This window comes from Heloderma suspectum, chromosome 16, assembly GCF_057233095.1.
Source record: "Heloderma suspectum isolate Gila_16-S chromosome 16, 16-S_ref, whole genome shotgun sequence".
NCBI lineage: Eukaryota > Metazoa > Chordata > Lepidosauria > Squamata > Helodermatidae > Heloderma > Heloderma suspectum.
The window spans coordinates 21,136,985-21,154,310 of record NC_139473.1 but is presented as its reverse complement, the minus strand read 5'-3'; the positions used below and the strand labels follow the sequence as shown (position 1 = coordinate 21,154,310).

The window sequence follows — 17,326 nt, the reverse complement described above, 5'->3', positions numbered from 1 at the left end:
GGATAAACATACGAAGGGCAGTGGAAATATTTAAAAGGATACAGTGCCACGTATGTCCCGTCGATAATATTTTTTGCTAGCAGTAATGTTGTGTCAACAACCTTTCTTCTCTCTCGCCCCCTCCCCCGGAAACAGCCTGATGCATTCTAGATGTGTTGGACTACAACTCCCATCATCCCTTCTTGGGGGAGTGGGAGAGAAAGGCTGCTCCTGTAGCAGCACTAGAGTTCAGAAGGAGGAGGCGGGAATGGGAAAGGAGGACGGTGTTCGCCCTCCAGATGTGTTGGCTGGCTGGGGCATGCTGGGAGTTGCAGTCTGACACATCTGGAGGGTGCTAGGTTGGGCAAGGCTTGTGTATGTCATCTTGGGTTTCTTGGAGGAAGACAAGGGGCTAGGAGGAATGATGGTTCAGCAGTCCTACAGCAATATTAGCGTTCGTTGCTCTTTGTGGTGGGCAAGAGGGCAGGTCCCACTCGGAGGAGCCTACAGTCTGATATTCAACGCTGGGGAAATAGCTGGCAAACCCACAACTTGGCAACACCTTTATTAGGACTAACAGAAAAGTATGTGCATGCTTTTGACTTTTTCAGAACTTTTTATCAGGAGAGGGCTTTTTTTTTTTTAAGGAACAGGATGGAGGAAGAATTGAAAAGTCCAAGCATTAGGACAGCTGTTGCGACTGTGAGGTCTGCAGTTTAGACCTAGTCTCAAAATGGGGATTAATTTTTTATGGACTAGCACGGCTGCCTTTGTTTTTTATATGCCGGGGGGGGGGGGGAGTGATAAAGCCTTACTGCCTCTGCCACCATATTTGTATCCTAGCATAGGAGCTCAGGGTAGCGTAACTTGTTTTCTCTGCCTCCTTCCCACCCACTTACTTTATTAATACTTAGATTTATACTCTGCTTAGATTTGATCCTCCTTACATTTATTCCCTGCTTTTCTCCAATGTCCAAAACAGCTAACATTGGTTAAACTAACAAACCGGCAGTAAGTTGTCAGTAATTGCATCAAAAACAACAAAAGGAAGCGCGTTGTTAAGATATCGAAAACCAAATAACCAACAGAAAGCTAGACTGAATGTAAAAATCTATCATAATTGAAGCAGCAGGGAAATTGACTTGCTGACATGAAAAAGTTCTTAAGTGATGGCAGAACACCAGCAAAGAGCGAGCCAACCTTACTTCCCCTGGCAGGGAGTTCCACATCCTGTATGGACCTCCTGAGAATACCCCTCACTAGCATGTTGCCCTCTTCCCTACACTCATAAGGCAGTAGCTTCATTAAGGGTGCAATTGTATGCATATTTAGACAGAAAAAAGGCCTACAACTCCCAGCAGTCTGAAGCTATTAATGCTGGCTAGGGAATGCTGGGAATTGTAGGACTTCTTTCCATCTAAACATGCATAGGATTGCACCCTTAATGATCTTAGAGAACATGCTGACTTATTCAAAGAGAAGTGGTCCTTTTTAGGTATATTTATGTACTCAGAACAACCTTGGTGGGTCGGTAGGTTAGGCTGAAAGTGTAGCTGTCCTTCCCCCAAAGTCATCTTTGTAGCTGAACAGGAATTTGAACGTGGGTCTGCAAATCCCATGCTCTGTCGATGCGTACGCCACACTCTCTTTCTGTAGAAAGTTAGCTTTGGCCAACCTTAAAGTCTTGTGACAGTGAACAGCTTGACTGAATGGAGCCCTGTCTCGAAAGCTCACCATCTCAAGGGAGGCAGAGTGGTGGTGTGTAAATTTATTTATTTATTTATTGCATTTATATCCCGCCTTTTTTCCTCTTGCAAGGAACCCAAGGCAGCTTACATTATCCTCCTCCTCCTCCTCTCCATTTTATCCTCACAACAACAACCCTGTGAGGTAGGTTGGGCTGAGAGTCTGTGACTGGCCCAAAGTCACCCAGTGAGCTTCCATGGCTGAGTGGGGACTAGAACCCGGATCTCCTGGCTCCCAGTCCAGTACTCTAGCCACTACACCACACTGACTCTTTCTGGGTTTACATGTGTCCATGTTTAATGTAGAGCTGCATGCAAGGGGCTGGATATGCTTCTGTCCCACAGGAAGACTTTAAAATTGACATGCTTATGCACACCCTGAAGTATGTAAGGGGAGCATATGAAGCTGTCTTACCTTGAGTCAGACACTTGGTCATGGCGCCCAATATTGTCTCCTCTGACTGGTGGTGAATCTCTAGGGTCTCGTGTGGAAAGGAGCCTCTCCCCTCCCTGCTGCTGAGAGTAGGGGCTGCAGCTCAGTGCTAGACTTTGTCGAAGAGGTTTCAGGTTCAGTCATTGGCATTTCCAGGCAGGACTGGGAAAGGCTGCTGTCCGAAACCCAGGTAACTGCTGCCACTCGGTGCAGACCAGCCCGCCCTAACCTGGTGCCCTTTGGATGTACTGGATTACAATGCCCAGCATGGCCAGTGGGAGTTGTAGTCCAGCACATCTGGAAGGCACCTGTTTGGGGAAGCCTGATTTAGACAGTGCTGCGCTGTGCAGACCAGTGGCGTGACTTTGTATCCGGTAGCTGCCTGGATTTTTACCCTTAACTGGAGATTATACCAGGGGATTGAGCCCGGTGCCTTTTGCACGCTGAGTGTGTGCAGTTTTGGAGAGTCTCTGCAGTGATCTCACCCTCTGGAGGATGATCCTTTGGGACTGGCATCCCACCTAGGCGTTCTGCGTGCCCCAGGTAGGCTTTGATTTCGGAATGGAAATGCCAGTTGTACTTCTAAAACTGGTGGGGACCTCCAGCAGCTTTTCTTCCTCACTCTGTGATGCTGCAGCAGTATGAGCCCCCAGGCAGCCCTATCTGGACCCCTACTAGAGATGTGAAGGTCTGGAAAACCCCTGGAAAAAACTTTTTTTTCTGACGACTGTTTTTGTCATTTTCTGAAAAACTGAACAGCTTTGGATTATGACATTTCTCTTAGAATTTAAGATGAAGTATTTATATTTTGTTACCCAACCTTTACTCGCCCCAAAATATTTTCTAAAAACTATATAATAAGAACATTTCTGTAGAAAAACAGATATAAACTGTCTGGAAACAATGAAGCCGTGGGGAAAAATATTTTTTAATCCTCTCTCTAAGATTCCCATCATAGTTAGTTCTTTCATTCCTTATTAAAATTATTGATCTAAAGAATATTTTACTGATAGACATCTGTGCTCAGTTTCCCAACATGTGAGTAGAATCACCATTGTGCATTCTTGACAGCTTGGGTTTTGTTCTATAGAGTCCTGTGTTTCTAATGCTGTAGCAGTCATTTAATGTAGTTCCAATCTATTCAGACAATAATTACAAATTTACTAATGGAATTTACTTTTACAAGTTTTAAAATATAATGATAATTTTATGAGCAAACCAAGTCATACATAAAATAACTTTAGGAACAGAAAGGCTGCTTTATATTCCTAAAGCAGTCCTCCCCAACCTGGTGCCCTCCAGATGTTTTGGACTAGAGTGCCCAGCATACCTGACCATTGGTCATGCTGCCTGAGGCTGATGGGAGCTGAAGTCCAAAATATCCGGAGGGCATGCGGTTGGGGAAGGGTGTCTTAAAGCAACAAAGTGAATTTAGATCTGTAAAGATCTCTAGAAAAAGTATTGCTTATTTTTCAATTTTTCCAAAATTTCCAATTTTTTCGAAACCCCCTGAAAAAAACCTGTGTTTCTTCCATAGCCTGAAAATTTCCAGAAATGTTACATCTCTAACTGCTACCCTCACTCAGACCTGCATGCAACCATTAATCAGTTTATTCTGTAGACTAATCAGCTTAAAGCTTTAACTGGGAGCAGAAGGTGAGAGCAAACATTCGTGGGGGAGAGCAGGTTCGGAGATTTGGATGGTCTGTGTTCTGAATCTATATTAATGTTGGTGTGTTATTACAAGACAGAATGAAAATGAAACCGTTACAGATTGGTTTCTTTTTCTCTTTCCCCTCCCATCGTGATATCTAAAGTGTGGTAGGTTTTGTTCATGAAAATTATCCAGGCAATTAATGTGGTATCTTTTCCATCTTAAAGTGTAACTCCAAGGAATTCAGGGCAGTGTATACAGGTGTCTGTCCCCTTCTGTCATAACAACTGCCCTGCGAGGTAGGTTAGGCTGAGACAGGGATTTGACCAAGGCCACCCAGAGCACTTCTGGGCTGAGCAGGGGATTAAGCTTGGGTCTTCCTAGTCAAATCCTCTTCTGCTACACTGCACGGGCTCCCAGTGTGGTTTTCTTGATGCGATCCACCCAGGTAGAAACACTAGTTGAGTGGTGCCGGGTGGTTGAGAAAGCCAAGTCTGAGTAGTGAGGTTGGGGTCCTAGGCAGCCTACCTTGAGTAGCTAAAGTAAATGAGGCGCATATTCCCCTGGAGTTGAATGACAGCTGTTCACTTAGGTCCCAAGAGTCTTGCAGGTTGCATCCTGTTGAGTGGAGGTATTATACCCAGTATGCTGCCCTGAGATCTTAATGATGTAGGGCGGGATACAAATGTTTTAAGCAAACAAATAAATACCCTGGTCTTTCTGATCCAAGTGGAATGCCCTATCTACTATATTTGTGATCAGAAACAGGAGGCCAAGGGCCAAATCCAGCCCCTTGTTGAGTACCCATTCTGTCACCCTGACCCCTGCATTGCCAAGTTTAAGAGGAGAGAATTGGATTGGTGACTGTGGCAATAGGACTTTCTGGGAATCTACTTTGTTTGTACCCCCTGGCTCTTGTCCTCTCCTATAAAATAGATTCCTGTGGCAGCTTAAAGGCAAAGAGTTCTTGCCCCATAAGCTTTTGTGGGCTATGTTCTGAGGTGCTGCAAGGCTCTTTCTCTTTGTGCAGCAACAGTCTGACATGGCCACCCCTCAGGAACCTTTAAAGCAAGTCCCTGGCCAGTGTGCGGTCACCCTGTATGTCTTCCTAGCCCTGGCTGCCATCTGACTTGCAAGGAGCCCAAATCCTCCCCATGGTCCTCTGAAGAACTCTGGCTTGGGCTTCCTTTCAAAATGCCTCCTGGAGGTTGGGTCATCAGCCTCTCTGCGAGCACCTTTCTGGATTAAATCGGTGAAGGGCAAACTATTCTCCTTTGAGCTGAGGCTCCTGTCCAGTCACTTCCTGGATTTTGTGGAGGACTCATGGAAAATGCTGGTGATGAAGTCATCCCAGGCCTTTCTGCTTCCTTTATTGGGAGCGGAGACGTCTTGAATGCCAGAGACATTCTTGAGTGCCTCTGTGTGTGGAAACCCGTGACTCATCAGAGGCAAACATTGGCTCGGCCCTGGGAGACTCCCTCGCTGCAAACGGGCCGGCCGGGGCTGCCTGGTTGGCTTTCAATCTTCCAGTTAGAGAAAGGTGAGGGGTGCTTTGCTCCATCCCTAATTTTAGGGCCTGCACCAGGTAGTTTCTCCAGCTTGGCTAACACAAGGGCTAGCATGTCTGTCTTTCCTTCTGTTTCCTGCCTTGCAGAGCATCCGTGTCTCTTGCTTGCCTAGTGCTGGAGACAAATCCGAGCAGTCGCTGGCCTTGATATTTTGGCAGGGGAAATGTGGATCGCATCGCTTCTCTGTCCCGTAGCTGTAGGTGGAACGAGATCGCTTTATCACCCTAGCATCTTCAGCCAGCATGGCCACCCTGATGTCAGCTGGGGGTGATAGGAGTTGCAGCCCCTCCCATCTTTAGGGCACCAGGTTGGGGAAGCCTGTACGATGCTGCGCCCTCTTGCAGTCTGCTTGGGGGCTTTCCATGTTTCACGCTGCTATTCTTTTCTGTTTACCCCCTCTTTTTCATGGTAAGACAACAACAACAAACCCCAGCCTGAAGAAGAGTTCTGGGGAGCCTGAAAGCTTGACCACTTACTTCACCCTAATGTTAGCTGGATGGTGCTTTTGGATTTTTTTCTATTGGACTGACACACGTTTCTAAAAACCACTGTGTGCGTTTCATCCATCTGCCTGCTTGAACCTCTGTGTGAAAGGGCCGCTTCCCTTGCCTGTGGCAGAAGCCTCTTAAGCTAGCACAGTGTGGTGCAGGGTTCATTTACAAGAGCCTCCTGCCACACCCGGCCCCTCCTTGCTGGCCTGTTTATCTTGATTATTGGAGGAGTGACAACCTGTCCTTGCAGTGCATTTTGGGTCAGCCACTGCTGACCAGCCACTGGGTGGGGCACCATTTGGTTATCCAGCCCTTGCAGTGCATTTTGGGTCAGTTGCGTGGAGGCGTCTACGTTGCATTCTAAATCTTAACAGCATCCGTTCCCTCTCCTTGCTTCTGCCGATTAAATTAATGGCCACCGCAATGTCTTATGTTGCTTTTTCTGTGTGCTGTCTGGAGCTTTCTGCGTAAAGGCCCTCCCAGCTGACCTCAGCTCTGTTTTGAGAGACAGCCATTATTCTGCAGTGGAACTGGTGTGAACTCAGATTTTCCTAAGTGAAAAAGACATCAGGGCTGCTCATCTCCCAGGGGTGGTGTGTGTGTGTGTGTGACTGGCTGTATTTATGAGTCTAGGAGTGAGTGATCTTTCTGCCCTCTGGATGGAGGCAATTCTGGAATTAAAGGATCGTCTTGTGTTCTGTGTATTTTCTGCCAGTGAACACAGAGCATCATTCTGCTGGCTGGGGGATGCTGGGAGTTGTAGTCCAACACCTCTGGAGGGCACCAGGTTGAGGAAGCCTTCCCTAGAGTGATGCACACCTGAGCTTCTGGCACTGAACTGACAGTTTGTCAGTCAGTGATGCTCTGTGGACACTGTCATTCTACAATTACATCTTAATGGTGGCAAGAGCCCCTTTTCCCTGCCATTGCTGAGTGAGTGTGAGACCCAGTGTGGTGTAGTGGCTAGCGTGTTGGACTGGGAGTTGGGAGATCCGGGTTCTAGTCCCCACTCGGCCATGGAAGCTCACTGGGTGACTTTGGGCCAGTCACAGACTCTCAGCCCAACCCACCTCACAGGGTTGTTGTTGTGAGGATAAAATGGAGGAGGAGGAGGACTATGTACGCCACCTTGGGTTCCTTAAGGATGAAAAAAAGCGGGATAGAAATGTAATAAATGAAAATGGAATGAATGAGTGCCAGCTCTGCTAAGTTTTGTACCAGATTGGGATCCCTTGGATGAATGAATGGATAACATTTATTGCATTAGTCCCTAGACCATAGCAGCACAAAATCAGGTACCAAACTCACAGAAACCTGCATAAAATACAGTAATCATTAATTACAATGAATAGTTAAAATTATCAAAATTAAAAATATATTCTTAAAATAACAAGCTTTATATATAGAAGACATGACAGTAGACATTTATGTAAGAATGCATTTTTCATATTTTCAAATCTCCCAGACAACTCACAGCAATGGAATCTACATGTATTTCCCTACGTTTAGCAGACTTTGCTGAAAAAGAAGTAACCCTCCAGACAGTGTACTGGTTAGCTGCTTGTAGCAGCAAACCCAGTTTCCTTTTTACATCTCAATTTAATTTTCTTTGAGAAGGGATCAATTTTGTACCAGGGTTAACTGTGTCAAGAGCGTGTTATGCTGGACAAACTGTTATCTACCGAGAGTCCTTGGTCTTCACCAGACCCTCTCTCCGGGAGACCAAGGTTGCTGAGTGCATGTACTGGAGGTTGGGCCCGAAGGGCAGTCTGGGGATTCTGCTCGTGTACCGTCCACCCCGCTGCACGACTGACTCCCTGGCCGAGGTGCTTGAGGTGGTCTCTGATGTGCGTGTACAGTCCCCTAACTTACTGGTGTTGGGGGACTTCAACGTACATTCGGAGGCCATCCTCACAGGAGCACCTCGGGACTTCATGGAGACCATGGCCTCCTGGGAGCTGCACCATATTCTAACTGGGCCCACCCATGTAGCCGGTCATGCACTAGACCTTGTGTTTGTTTCTGGAGAAGCGGGGAGTGATCTGGAAGTCGGGGGTATATCCACCACCCCCTTGTCATGGTCAGATCACTGTCTGGTGATGTTGGACTTCTCGGTTCCACAACCCCTCCGCAGGAGTGGAGGACCCATTAAAATGGTCCACCCCAGGCATCTTATGGATCCAAATGGATTCCTGAACGCGCTTGGGGATTCTCTGGGGCATGCCAACGGCCACTCGGTGGAGACCCTGGTGGGTGGCTGGAATGCCGCAATCACTGGGGCATTAGATCGGGTGGCTCCGAAACGCCCTCTCCCCCTGAACAGGGCTCGGACTGCACCATGGTTCAATCTGCGGTTACGAGCTCTGAAACAGGAGGTGAGACGGCTAGAGCGCCGGTGGCGGAAGTCTCGCTCCAAAGATGATCAGACACGGGCTAGAGCTGTATCTTCAGCCTATCACGTGGCAGTGAAGGCAGCAAAAAAGGAATATTATGCTGCCTCCATCGCGTCTGCAGAGTGCTGTCCCAGGAGGCTGTTCCAAGTGGTCCGGAGCCTGGTCGGTCCTGTGGCTCCGGAACCACTGGAGCATTCTAAGGCCTCCTGTGAGGCTTTGGCAAGGCACTTTGCAGATAAAATTGATCAGATTAGGTGTGTTACTCTGCACACTGTGGATACAGTTAGTGAGCAAGAGGCGGCCTGTGGCAAACCGGTTTTGTGGGATCGGTTCCAGCTTCTTCCTCCTGATGAAGTGGACAAGGTGCTTTCATCTGTAAGGCTGACCACCTGCTTACTTGATCCTTGCCCATCTTGGCTCATTATGAGCTGCAGAGAGAGACTGGGTGAGGGGATCAAGGCGGTGGTGAATGCCTCCCTTGAGGAGGGAGTGATGCCATCAGCCCTCAAGGAGGCAGTGATAAGACCGCTCTTAAAGAAGCCTTCCTTGGATCCTCAAGTTCTGAACAACTTTCTCCCAGTCTCAAATCTGCCATTTTTGGGCAAGGTGATTGAGCGGGTGGTGGCGGTACAGTTGAAGGCACACTTGGAAGAAACTGATTATCTAGACCCATTTCAGTTGGGCTTCAGGCATGGGACAGAAACGGCCTTGGTCGCCTTGGTGGATGATATGAGGAGGGCTCTGGATAGGGGTGAATGCTCCTTCCTTGTTCTCCTCGACCTCTCAGCGGCTTTTGATACCGTTGACCACGGTATCCTCCTGGACCGCCTGGAGGGGTTGGGCATTGGAGACAGTGTATTGCGGTGGTTCCGGTCCTTCCTCTCCGGCAGGTACCAGAGGGTAGCACTGGGAGAGGAGGTTTCGGACCCGTGGCCACTTACTTGTGGTGTGCCACAGGGTTCCATCCTCTCCCCGATGCTATTTAACATCTATGTGAAGCCGCTGGGGGCTATCATCAGGAGGTTTGGGGTGCAGTGTCATCAATATGCGGATGACACGCAGCTCTACCTCTCATTCAAATCTTCACCAAGGTTGGCCGTAGAATCCCTGTCCAAATGTCTGGAGACAGTGAGTGGCTGGATGGGGAGGAATAAGCTGAAGCTGAACCCTGACAAGACCGAGGTACTTTTAGTGGGAGACAAGAGGAGGCTGGGGGATGTTGACCTGGTGTTGAACGGGGTATGGCTACCCTTGAAAGACCAGGTCCGCGGCCTGTCCATGGAGGCTCAGGTGTCAGCTGTGAGCCGGACAGCGCTATATCAACTCCATCTAATACGGCGGCTGCGCCCCTTCCTTCCCGACCATCTGCTCCCATCGGTAGTACATGCCCTGGTCTCCTCTCGTTTAGACTACTGTAATGCGCTCTACGTGGGGTTACCCTTGAAGACGGTTCGGAAGCTGCAGCTGGTACAGAACGTGGTTGCTCGCCTGATTAAAGGCAGCCGCTGGAGAGATCACATCACTCCAGTGCTGAAGGAGTTGCACTGGTTACCAGTTGTTTTCCGGGCCAAATTCAAGGTGTTGGTTTTGACCTTTAAAACCCTATATGGTTCCGGCCCAGCCTATCTTAAGGAGCGCCTCCAGCAACACCAGACAGGCCGCTTAACAAGATCAGCCTCGGATGGCCTTCTGTCTGTCCCATCAGCCAGGACAGCTAGACTGGTGGGGACGAGGGAGAGGGCCTTTTCTGTGGTGGCCCCCACTCTGTGGAACTCCCTCCCTAGGGAACTCCGTCATGCCCCCTCTTTAATGAGCTTCCGTCGTGCATTAAAAACGTGGTTGTTCAGGCAGGCATTTGGGGTGGGTTAGGGTATTTTAATTTTTTTTTTATGGTAGAATTTTATTGTTTTAATTGTTTTATGGTGTGTTGTACGTCGCCCAGAGTGGCTGGGTGACCAGCCAGATGGGCGATTAATAAATTTAATAAATAAATAAAATAAAAAATAAGAAGCATCTGGCGAGAGCCACCCTTCGTCAGTGACTAAAGGTGTGAGTGGCAAGGAACCTGTTGGGTGGCTTTGGGCAAAACCCTCTTCTCTCAGCCACAGTCTCCCATATGTAGTATGGGGATAATGCTTCCAAAGGCAAAGGCTGATCCCTCAGGATGCTGACCCGTTGGGACATGCAGCTAGGTTTGGGAGGTGGGCAACGGAATGGAGAGCTTCATGGCGTGGGTTGTCCTGAATTGATTACATAATGGTGGAGGAGGGATACTTGTTTAGAGTCCTCCAGATAAGCTGTTTTGAGGGCCCAGTGGTCGAAAAGGGAGAGATGATTAATAACTAAATGCTGGCTTGCCTTGCAGTGCTGTTTGTAAGGATTGCCGAGTGTGTGAGAAGTGCTTTGAGTGGTGCTCAGTCACAGACCATGCCTAGCCCTATGTATAATTCTGTTATTAATTCTAGCCACTGCATTGATAAGAGGTATCAATGCAGTATGTAAATAAATACAGTAAATACATAAATTATGTATTTACATACATAATTTATGTATGTAAATTTTGGAAGAAATTTGTTTTCCTAACTGCCTGTCCTTGTGGAAAGTGCCTCAGCCCTTTCTGAGGTTGCTCTCTCCTGCCTTGAGGCACTCATGCCGCAGAGGAAGTGCAATTTCTGGTGCTTATGCCAAAAGCAGCCAATGATTAGCGGCTTCCTCCATGGTCTCCTTACCTCCGCAAGCTCCCTATCACTCAACGTTGGTGTTGGGAGTGGGGGCTGTTAGACAGTTCCCCTTCCACCCTGTCCACCTCTGGGTGTTTAGGTTAGTGAATACAGATCTGGTGCTCACTTTATGCCAAAACTGCCCTGTCCTGATAGGCTGGTCATCCTGATAGGCTGGTCATCTTCCAGACCATTATTTAGCTTGGCTTTGAATCTTGTTTTCTGGTGTCATTCTGGGTTTACAGCTCTGGCACTGGACCTTGCTAGCTTGCTGGGGGGGGGCGGGGGGAGGAATCCTCTTGCTGCTAAATCATATAGGCCATCTTGAAAGCTACAGAAATTCATGCTAATCGAGACTAGTTACAATGCCCCAGGATTGCATAACAAGTGCCCTACATCTTGAAAATGTTCTTACCTTGGTTACCTTTATTATGATCTCACTTGATCTTTTGATAAATGGGGGATGGACTGTGACTCTTTCTCCTGGCAGAATGCAAGTGCCTCATTTAAAAAAGCTTTCTTTGATCTGTATGGGAGTGTCGCTTTGCGTGTCTTTGCGTGTCTTTAAAAACAAAACAAATTGCTCGCTTGCCCCTCTGCAGCAGGAGCAAGATGAACCTGAAGTCAGAACGCCGAGGCATCCACGTTGACCAGTCAGAGTTGCTCTGCAAGAAAGGATGTGGTTACTATGGCAATCTAGCCTGGCAGGGCTACTGCTCCAAGTGCTGGAGGGAGGAGTACCAGAAAGCCAGGCAGAAGCAAATCCAGGAAGACTGGGAGCTTGCGGAGAGGTAAGGAGATGGGGGAAGCCGCTAATTGTTGGCTGCTTTTGGCATAAGCACCAGAAATTGCACTTCCTCTGCAGCATGAGTGCCTCAAGGCAGGAGAGGGCAACCTCTTGCCCATCTGGCCTGGAGGCTACTAGGGGTGGAGGTTGGCATTGGGCTTAAAACGATTAAGACTTAAAACGATTGGAACTCCCAAGAGGGCCTTCTTTGGCTCCTGGGCCTGAGATTCTGCACCCCTATTTCACTTGTATGGGGAGCATTCAGAATGGGCATGCCCCAGCTAGAGTCTGTGGTGGTGCTGTCCCCACTCTGAAGCCTCATTCTGCTGCATGACATAGAGCAGGACTTGGCGTCTGGCTGACCCGTGGTTGCCTCTCGTGTGACTGAGTGTAACGTGTGGCCAGGATTTAACTCTAGATGGAGCTGGAAAGAATGCTTGTCATGGAGAGACTTTGCAGTGTGTGTTGTTGCACCTAACCAAGACCCCACTATTTCTTGTCTGGCCGCTAGGCTCCAGCGCGAGGAGGAAGAGGCCTATGCCAACACTCAGCACCCTCAGGGGGCTCAGTCGCTCACTTTCACAAAGTTTGAGGAGAAGAAAACGAATGAGAAGTCGCGCAAGGTGACGACCGTGAAGAAGTTTTTTGGGGCGTCTTCTCGACCTGGAGCTAAGAAGGGTAAGGCGGTAGGGTGGAGAGCAGCTTTTGCTTCCTAAAACCATTGTTGGGCAGCGGATTTCTAGAAGCACTGACTTGTTTCTCTAGTCTTCTGGATTTCTAGAGAGCAGCTGTTGGCCCTTCCAGGATTGAAGTCATTGCCTTCCCTCAGAAGTATTTAGTATGTACTCGCTGCCCTTCTAGAAACCAGATGATGCTTTACCTAAGTGCTCAGAGCCTCACATTTACCTTGATCATGAAGGAAACAGGACAGCTAATGAAAGACACAAGACCCCAACGGCTGGCGAGAGCGGGGCTTTTTTCACGCTATGCAAAACTATATATTATGGAGAAGACCCTGCCCTAAAGTCTGGAAAGCCCTGTATCTTTAGTAGAAGGAACCTGAAAAGCCCTCTTCTGAAGGCCTTAATATCTGAGGTTGCTCAAATGGTGGGGATTAGTCAGTGGTTGTGAGCGAACCGCTGACTAATCACACTTCTTGGTTGTGGTGCTGGTGGTGTTCCCCATGAACATCAGTTGCCAGAAACTGCTGGAGAGGAGAGTTCCCCTCTGCGAGTTGTCTCATCAGGAGCTGTGAGATCATTGCAACCTTGTGGCCTGCTGTTGTACAAATATTCCTAAGTGCAGCTTTGAAATCTTGAAGAATTTTCATTCCAAGGCTCCTTAGGGAAACCAAAATCCATGCACCTGAACCCTCCAGACAGAAAGCTCTGTATTCCTGAGATAATTTCAGGACTAGCGTAGCCCATTGCTGAAAAAGCATAGAAACATCGGAAGCTATCTTATACTGAGTCAGCATTGATCCATCTGGCTCAGTATTGTTAACACTGAGTGGCAGCAGCTCTCTAGGGTTTCAGGCAGGATTCATTCCTGGAGATGTTAGGGATCGAACCTGGGACCTTCTGAATGTAAAGCAGGAGCTCTACCACTGAGCTACGGCCCCTCCCCAAATAGGAGGGCCCAGACTTAAAACGAGATGGCTAGATAGCATCACCGATGCAATGAATATGAACTTGAGGACACTCCAGGAGAGAGTGGAGGACAGGAAGGCCTGACGTGCTATGGTCCACGGGGTCACGAAGAGTCGGACACGACTGAACAACTGAACAACAACAACAAAGACTTAAAACAGTAGTTGCGTGTGATGGTCTTGTCCTGGGAGTAAGTAGGCAGAAGGTTTCTTAAAACAGAGAAGCTTAGCCTAGCTAGGAAATCTCCTCCTGAAACCCTTCAGTACATTTCCAAGGTCACCCCCAAGGCCTTTGCACCTACACAGGGGGAAGGAATAAAGAGAAGCAAGAAGACCTAGGGAGCATGCTTACATTTCTTGTCTGCGTCTCTTCCAGAATTGCCCGAGCATAGGCTGATGTGAAAAAGCACTTCAATTAAAGGTTTAAGTACAAAAATAATAAACTAAAAATTGGCATACACAATACTACGGGTAATTACAAAATACACTAAAACACCAGATGTGTTGCAAATTTAAAGTGGGTTTCTGAACAAAAGGTTCTTGCCATCTGGTGAAAGTTATATAGTTCTGTGTTTATGACGAGACCCTGCAAACCAGTGTCTTCCTGTGTTGGCATTTCAGGAAGGGTTTTTTTTTTTTGGCATTCCTTATCTTACTAAAATCAGCAGGAATTAGTAGCAGTCCAGTTCAGATGTTGCTCCAGCTGTTGCTTTTGTAAGACTGTATAGATCTGAGGCTGATCTTAAGCCCTGGTACTGGACTTTTCTAACCCTTTTAACCCACCTTTCTTTAACAGCAATCTAGGCATTCAACAATTCAAAAATGGCAAACAATAACAGTCAATCTAAAAGGAGGAGTGGTTAAATCTTGGTTTAAAACCCAGTATCTAGAATAAAATGGAATAAAATGGACTTTGCTGCCTTTTGAACTGAGCAGCAATGGAATCAGGCAAACTACTCTTGGGAACCTGTTCCAAATTCCAAATTCTAGGTGCCACCCTGTCTCTTGTGCCACCTGGCCACACATCTGACTGTGTGTGTGTGTGTGTGTGTGTGTGTAGAATGAGATGGGATCGGATCTGCAAAGGGTCTTGGAGGTAGAATGTAGTGCCAGGACAGACTCGTGGGGTGGGTGCTGATTCTTGAGATACTGGTCTGCAGGTCTCGTTGGCATGCTTGAATTCCTTGCATTCCAGGGCCCTGGGCCTTTTTATTGGCTGCTTGTGTTGGCTACTGGTGCCCCAGTCCTAGCTTTCTTTTGCGCATGTGCCACTCTTAATTTTAAGCTACATTGGAATTGGTCATATATTTCCCTCGAAGTGATATTTCAGTGTTCTCAAACCGCATGTTCTCTTTCTAAAAACGTGATCAAACATGCTGTCTTCCACTAGGCATCTCGGCCTCGCAGCATGTGACAGCCACCTAACTATGTCCCGTTGCTAGATGCCTCTCTTCCTAGCCCTGACCGGAACTGTACGACCCATTACTTCCCTTCGTCTTTGTTGTCTCCTCTCCTTCCTCTCTGACTGTGTTGCCCTTGGGTGTCCTGCTTGCTGTTTTACATTTGTTCCAGCCTCTCGGGAGTCCAGCATTCAGCCCAGACAGCTTGGGAAGGAGCTCAGTGCTGATAACCTTCTCAGGGACTTGAAGGAGATTTTTACTCCCCACTGGGAGCTTGCTTCTCCTACCCTGAAGGTACCGCAGCGCAGTGAGGCCAAGCCATGTCTGCTTGTTTTAGTGGCTTTGCAGAATCGCAGCTAGGGCTGTGCCAGGAGGAGCTTGCCATATGATCTTAATTGTACAGTAGGCCTGTATGCATGTTTAGACAGAAGAAAGTCCTACAACTCCCAGCATTCCCCAGCCAGCCATGCTGGCTGGGGAATGCTGGTGGTTGTACAACAAAAAATCAACAAAACATGAAGCTGTTTGAAATCTGAATACTTCATTTCAACATTAAGAAGGGTGGGATTCATAGGAGATGAATCTTCTTGGGATGAAAGCTATTTGATCAAAACTGTTGCTCTGGGCCATAACCGTGAAAATTGGAAATTAGTTGCCATGTGTGTTTCATTTTGTGGGGCCACAAAGGAAATGAAGTTAGACTTCCTTTAAAGTCTACTAGTAGTGTTTCTTTTTTAAAAATTGTAAGTGAGTCTTTGAATGTGGGTAGGGAACTCGGCTGAGTATCCCCTGCACTTTCTCTTTGTGTCCAGACAGTCAACAAGCTTTTCTTTGCCAAGAACAGCTGAGTTCTGTGACCTACATATCTTTGCAGCCATGAGGACTAGAAACCTGCTTTTTTAAAAAGCTGTCTCTCCACTGTCACGTCCTGTGCTTTTTCTACACTCTGAGGGAATCCTGGCACACACATTGCCCTGAAGTTGATTCTATGCTTAAGTCAGCGTTCCAAATCAACCTGAGCTCTGCCCTCAGCAGTGATTCTTGTTGCAGTTCCTTTGCCTTTCCAGGGTTCTGTGGGATCCAAGTGAACTGGAAAGACCTCCCTGTTGTGCACTTTTCATGCTCTTCTCATTCACTGGAAGGTCCATGTCTCACTTCCCCGAGTGCCGTACTTTTGGCTCTCTTGCCGAGACATTTTTATGAGCCATTCTGATTGGATCTTTGGACAGTCCATACAAAGGATTGTTTTAATGAAAGGAAGGGGGATATAATCTTTGAATTAAAGCATAAAAATAAATTTGCTGAATTTCTAACAGCAGCTCGCAGAATTATGCTGGAGGCGTCCAAGCAGGGCATGAAATAGATGGTGACCCCCTCCCCAACTCCCCCCACTGGTGTGACCCCAGCATCCAGTGCCGAACTTGCTCCTGCCACTGAACATGACCAGAATTTGTCCTCCTATGTGTCATCACATTTCTATGTTTGATGTTCCCAGCCTAATTCCTGGCAAAGAATGTGCAGTTCAAAAACTCACTTAAAATGTTTTGCTGTCCAGCTGGTCAACCAAGTTTCTTTTCCCCCTCCTCTTCAGAAACTTAAAAAAACAGGAATGTAATGACTGAGAAGGTGTATTTTGCACCTTCTCCGTTCTTTCTCTGTATTTCGCATCTAGCTCTGTTCTTAATGAACTATGACATGCTCAGCAATTTTGGCAGTGCCTTGTGCATGCCATTTGAGAGAGATTCCCCCCCCCCCCCGCCCCCAGGTCTCAAATGGATAGCTTGGAACAGAAACACACATTTCCAATAGTTCTAGAAAATGCAGTCCTCTGGCACTTCTCTGTCGCTTGCTCAGTGAAAGAAATGGCACAACAGTAGAGCAAGCATCTTGTCGGTTCAAAATCTACTCTGGAAGATCCTCTATATGCCTGCTTTGACTGATGCTTTGCCTGCCTTGTAGAAGGTTATCATTTGTATAACCTGTGTGCTTGTGTGTCTTGCGGCGAGACTCCACCTTCCCATGCCCTGCATACCTGTTCAGGCGGAGGCTTTTTTGAGTAGACCGCTCCCATCAGGCAGGCCCACCTGCTAGCTAGGCTCAGCCATGGAGACAGTGCTCCAGTAAAGTCAGGAACGAAGAAGACGTGGCAGGGGTTGCTATTGCTTTGTGTTCAAGACCTAGCATAGAAGATCCTTGCAAGAAAATGCCAGGGTGCATGTCCTTCCTGGGTGAAATACTCTTTTCTCAACACCCTCTGTCTTCACTGTGTGCTCGGTGCTTGTTCTGCCTTGCCATGGTTTCCTAATCTGTTCAGCTGCTCTTCCTTTTTTGCACACAAATAAGGTGTGCTTTTGTGTGTTTAAAACAGGAGTGGGCAACATGTAGACTTCGCAGTTCCCCAGTGTGGCCCCCGAATCCCCCCTTTTTGTGAACAAAATGGTGTCCGGAGCTGCTACATAGCGCCAAAAGGGTCAAATTAGCTTGTTTTACCTAAATGGTAAAAATGAG

The 17,326-nt window shown here is 47.6% G+C and overlaps 1 protein-coding gene across 2 annotated transcripts in view; it reads left to right on the top strand.

Annotated features, from left to right (window-relative positions):
• The window catches only part of RABGEF1 (RAB guanine nucleotide exchange factor 1), a 34,121-nt gene that overhangs the window by 483 nt on the left and 16,312 nt on the right, over positions 1 to 17,326 (top strand). The window contains exons 2-4 of one of the 2 annotated variants that reach the window (XM_084823023.1): positions 11,586 to 11,774; positions 12,282 to 12,448; positions 14,991 to 15,112. In XM_084823023.1, coding sequence (XP_084679149.1) covers positions 11,596 to 11,774; positions 12,282 to 12,448; positions 14,991 to 15,112 — 468 coding nt within the window. In that variant the 5' untranslated portion in view covers positions 11,586 to 11,595. The remainder of the gene's footprint in view (positions 1 to 11,585; positions 11,775 to 12,281; positions 12,449 to 14,990; positions 15,113 to 17,326) is intronic. The other variant, XM_084823022.1, reaches the window with a different exon arrangement.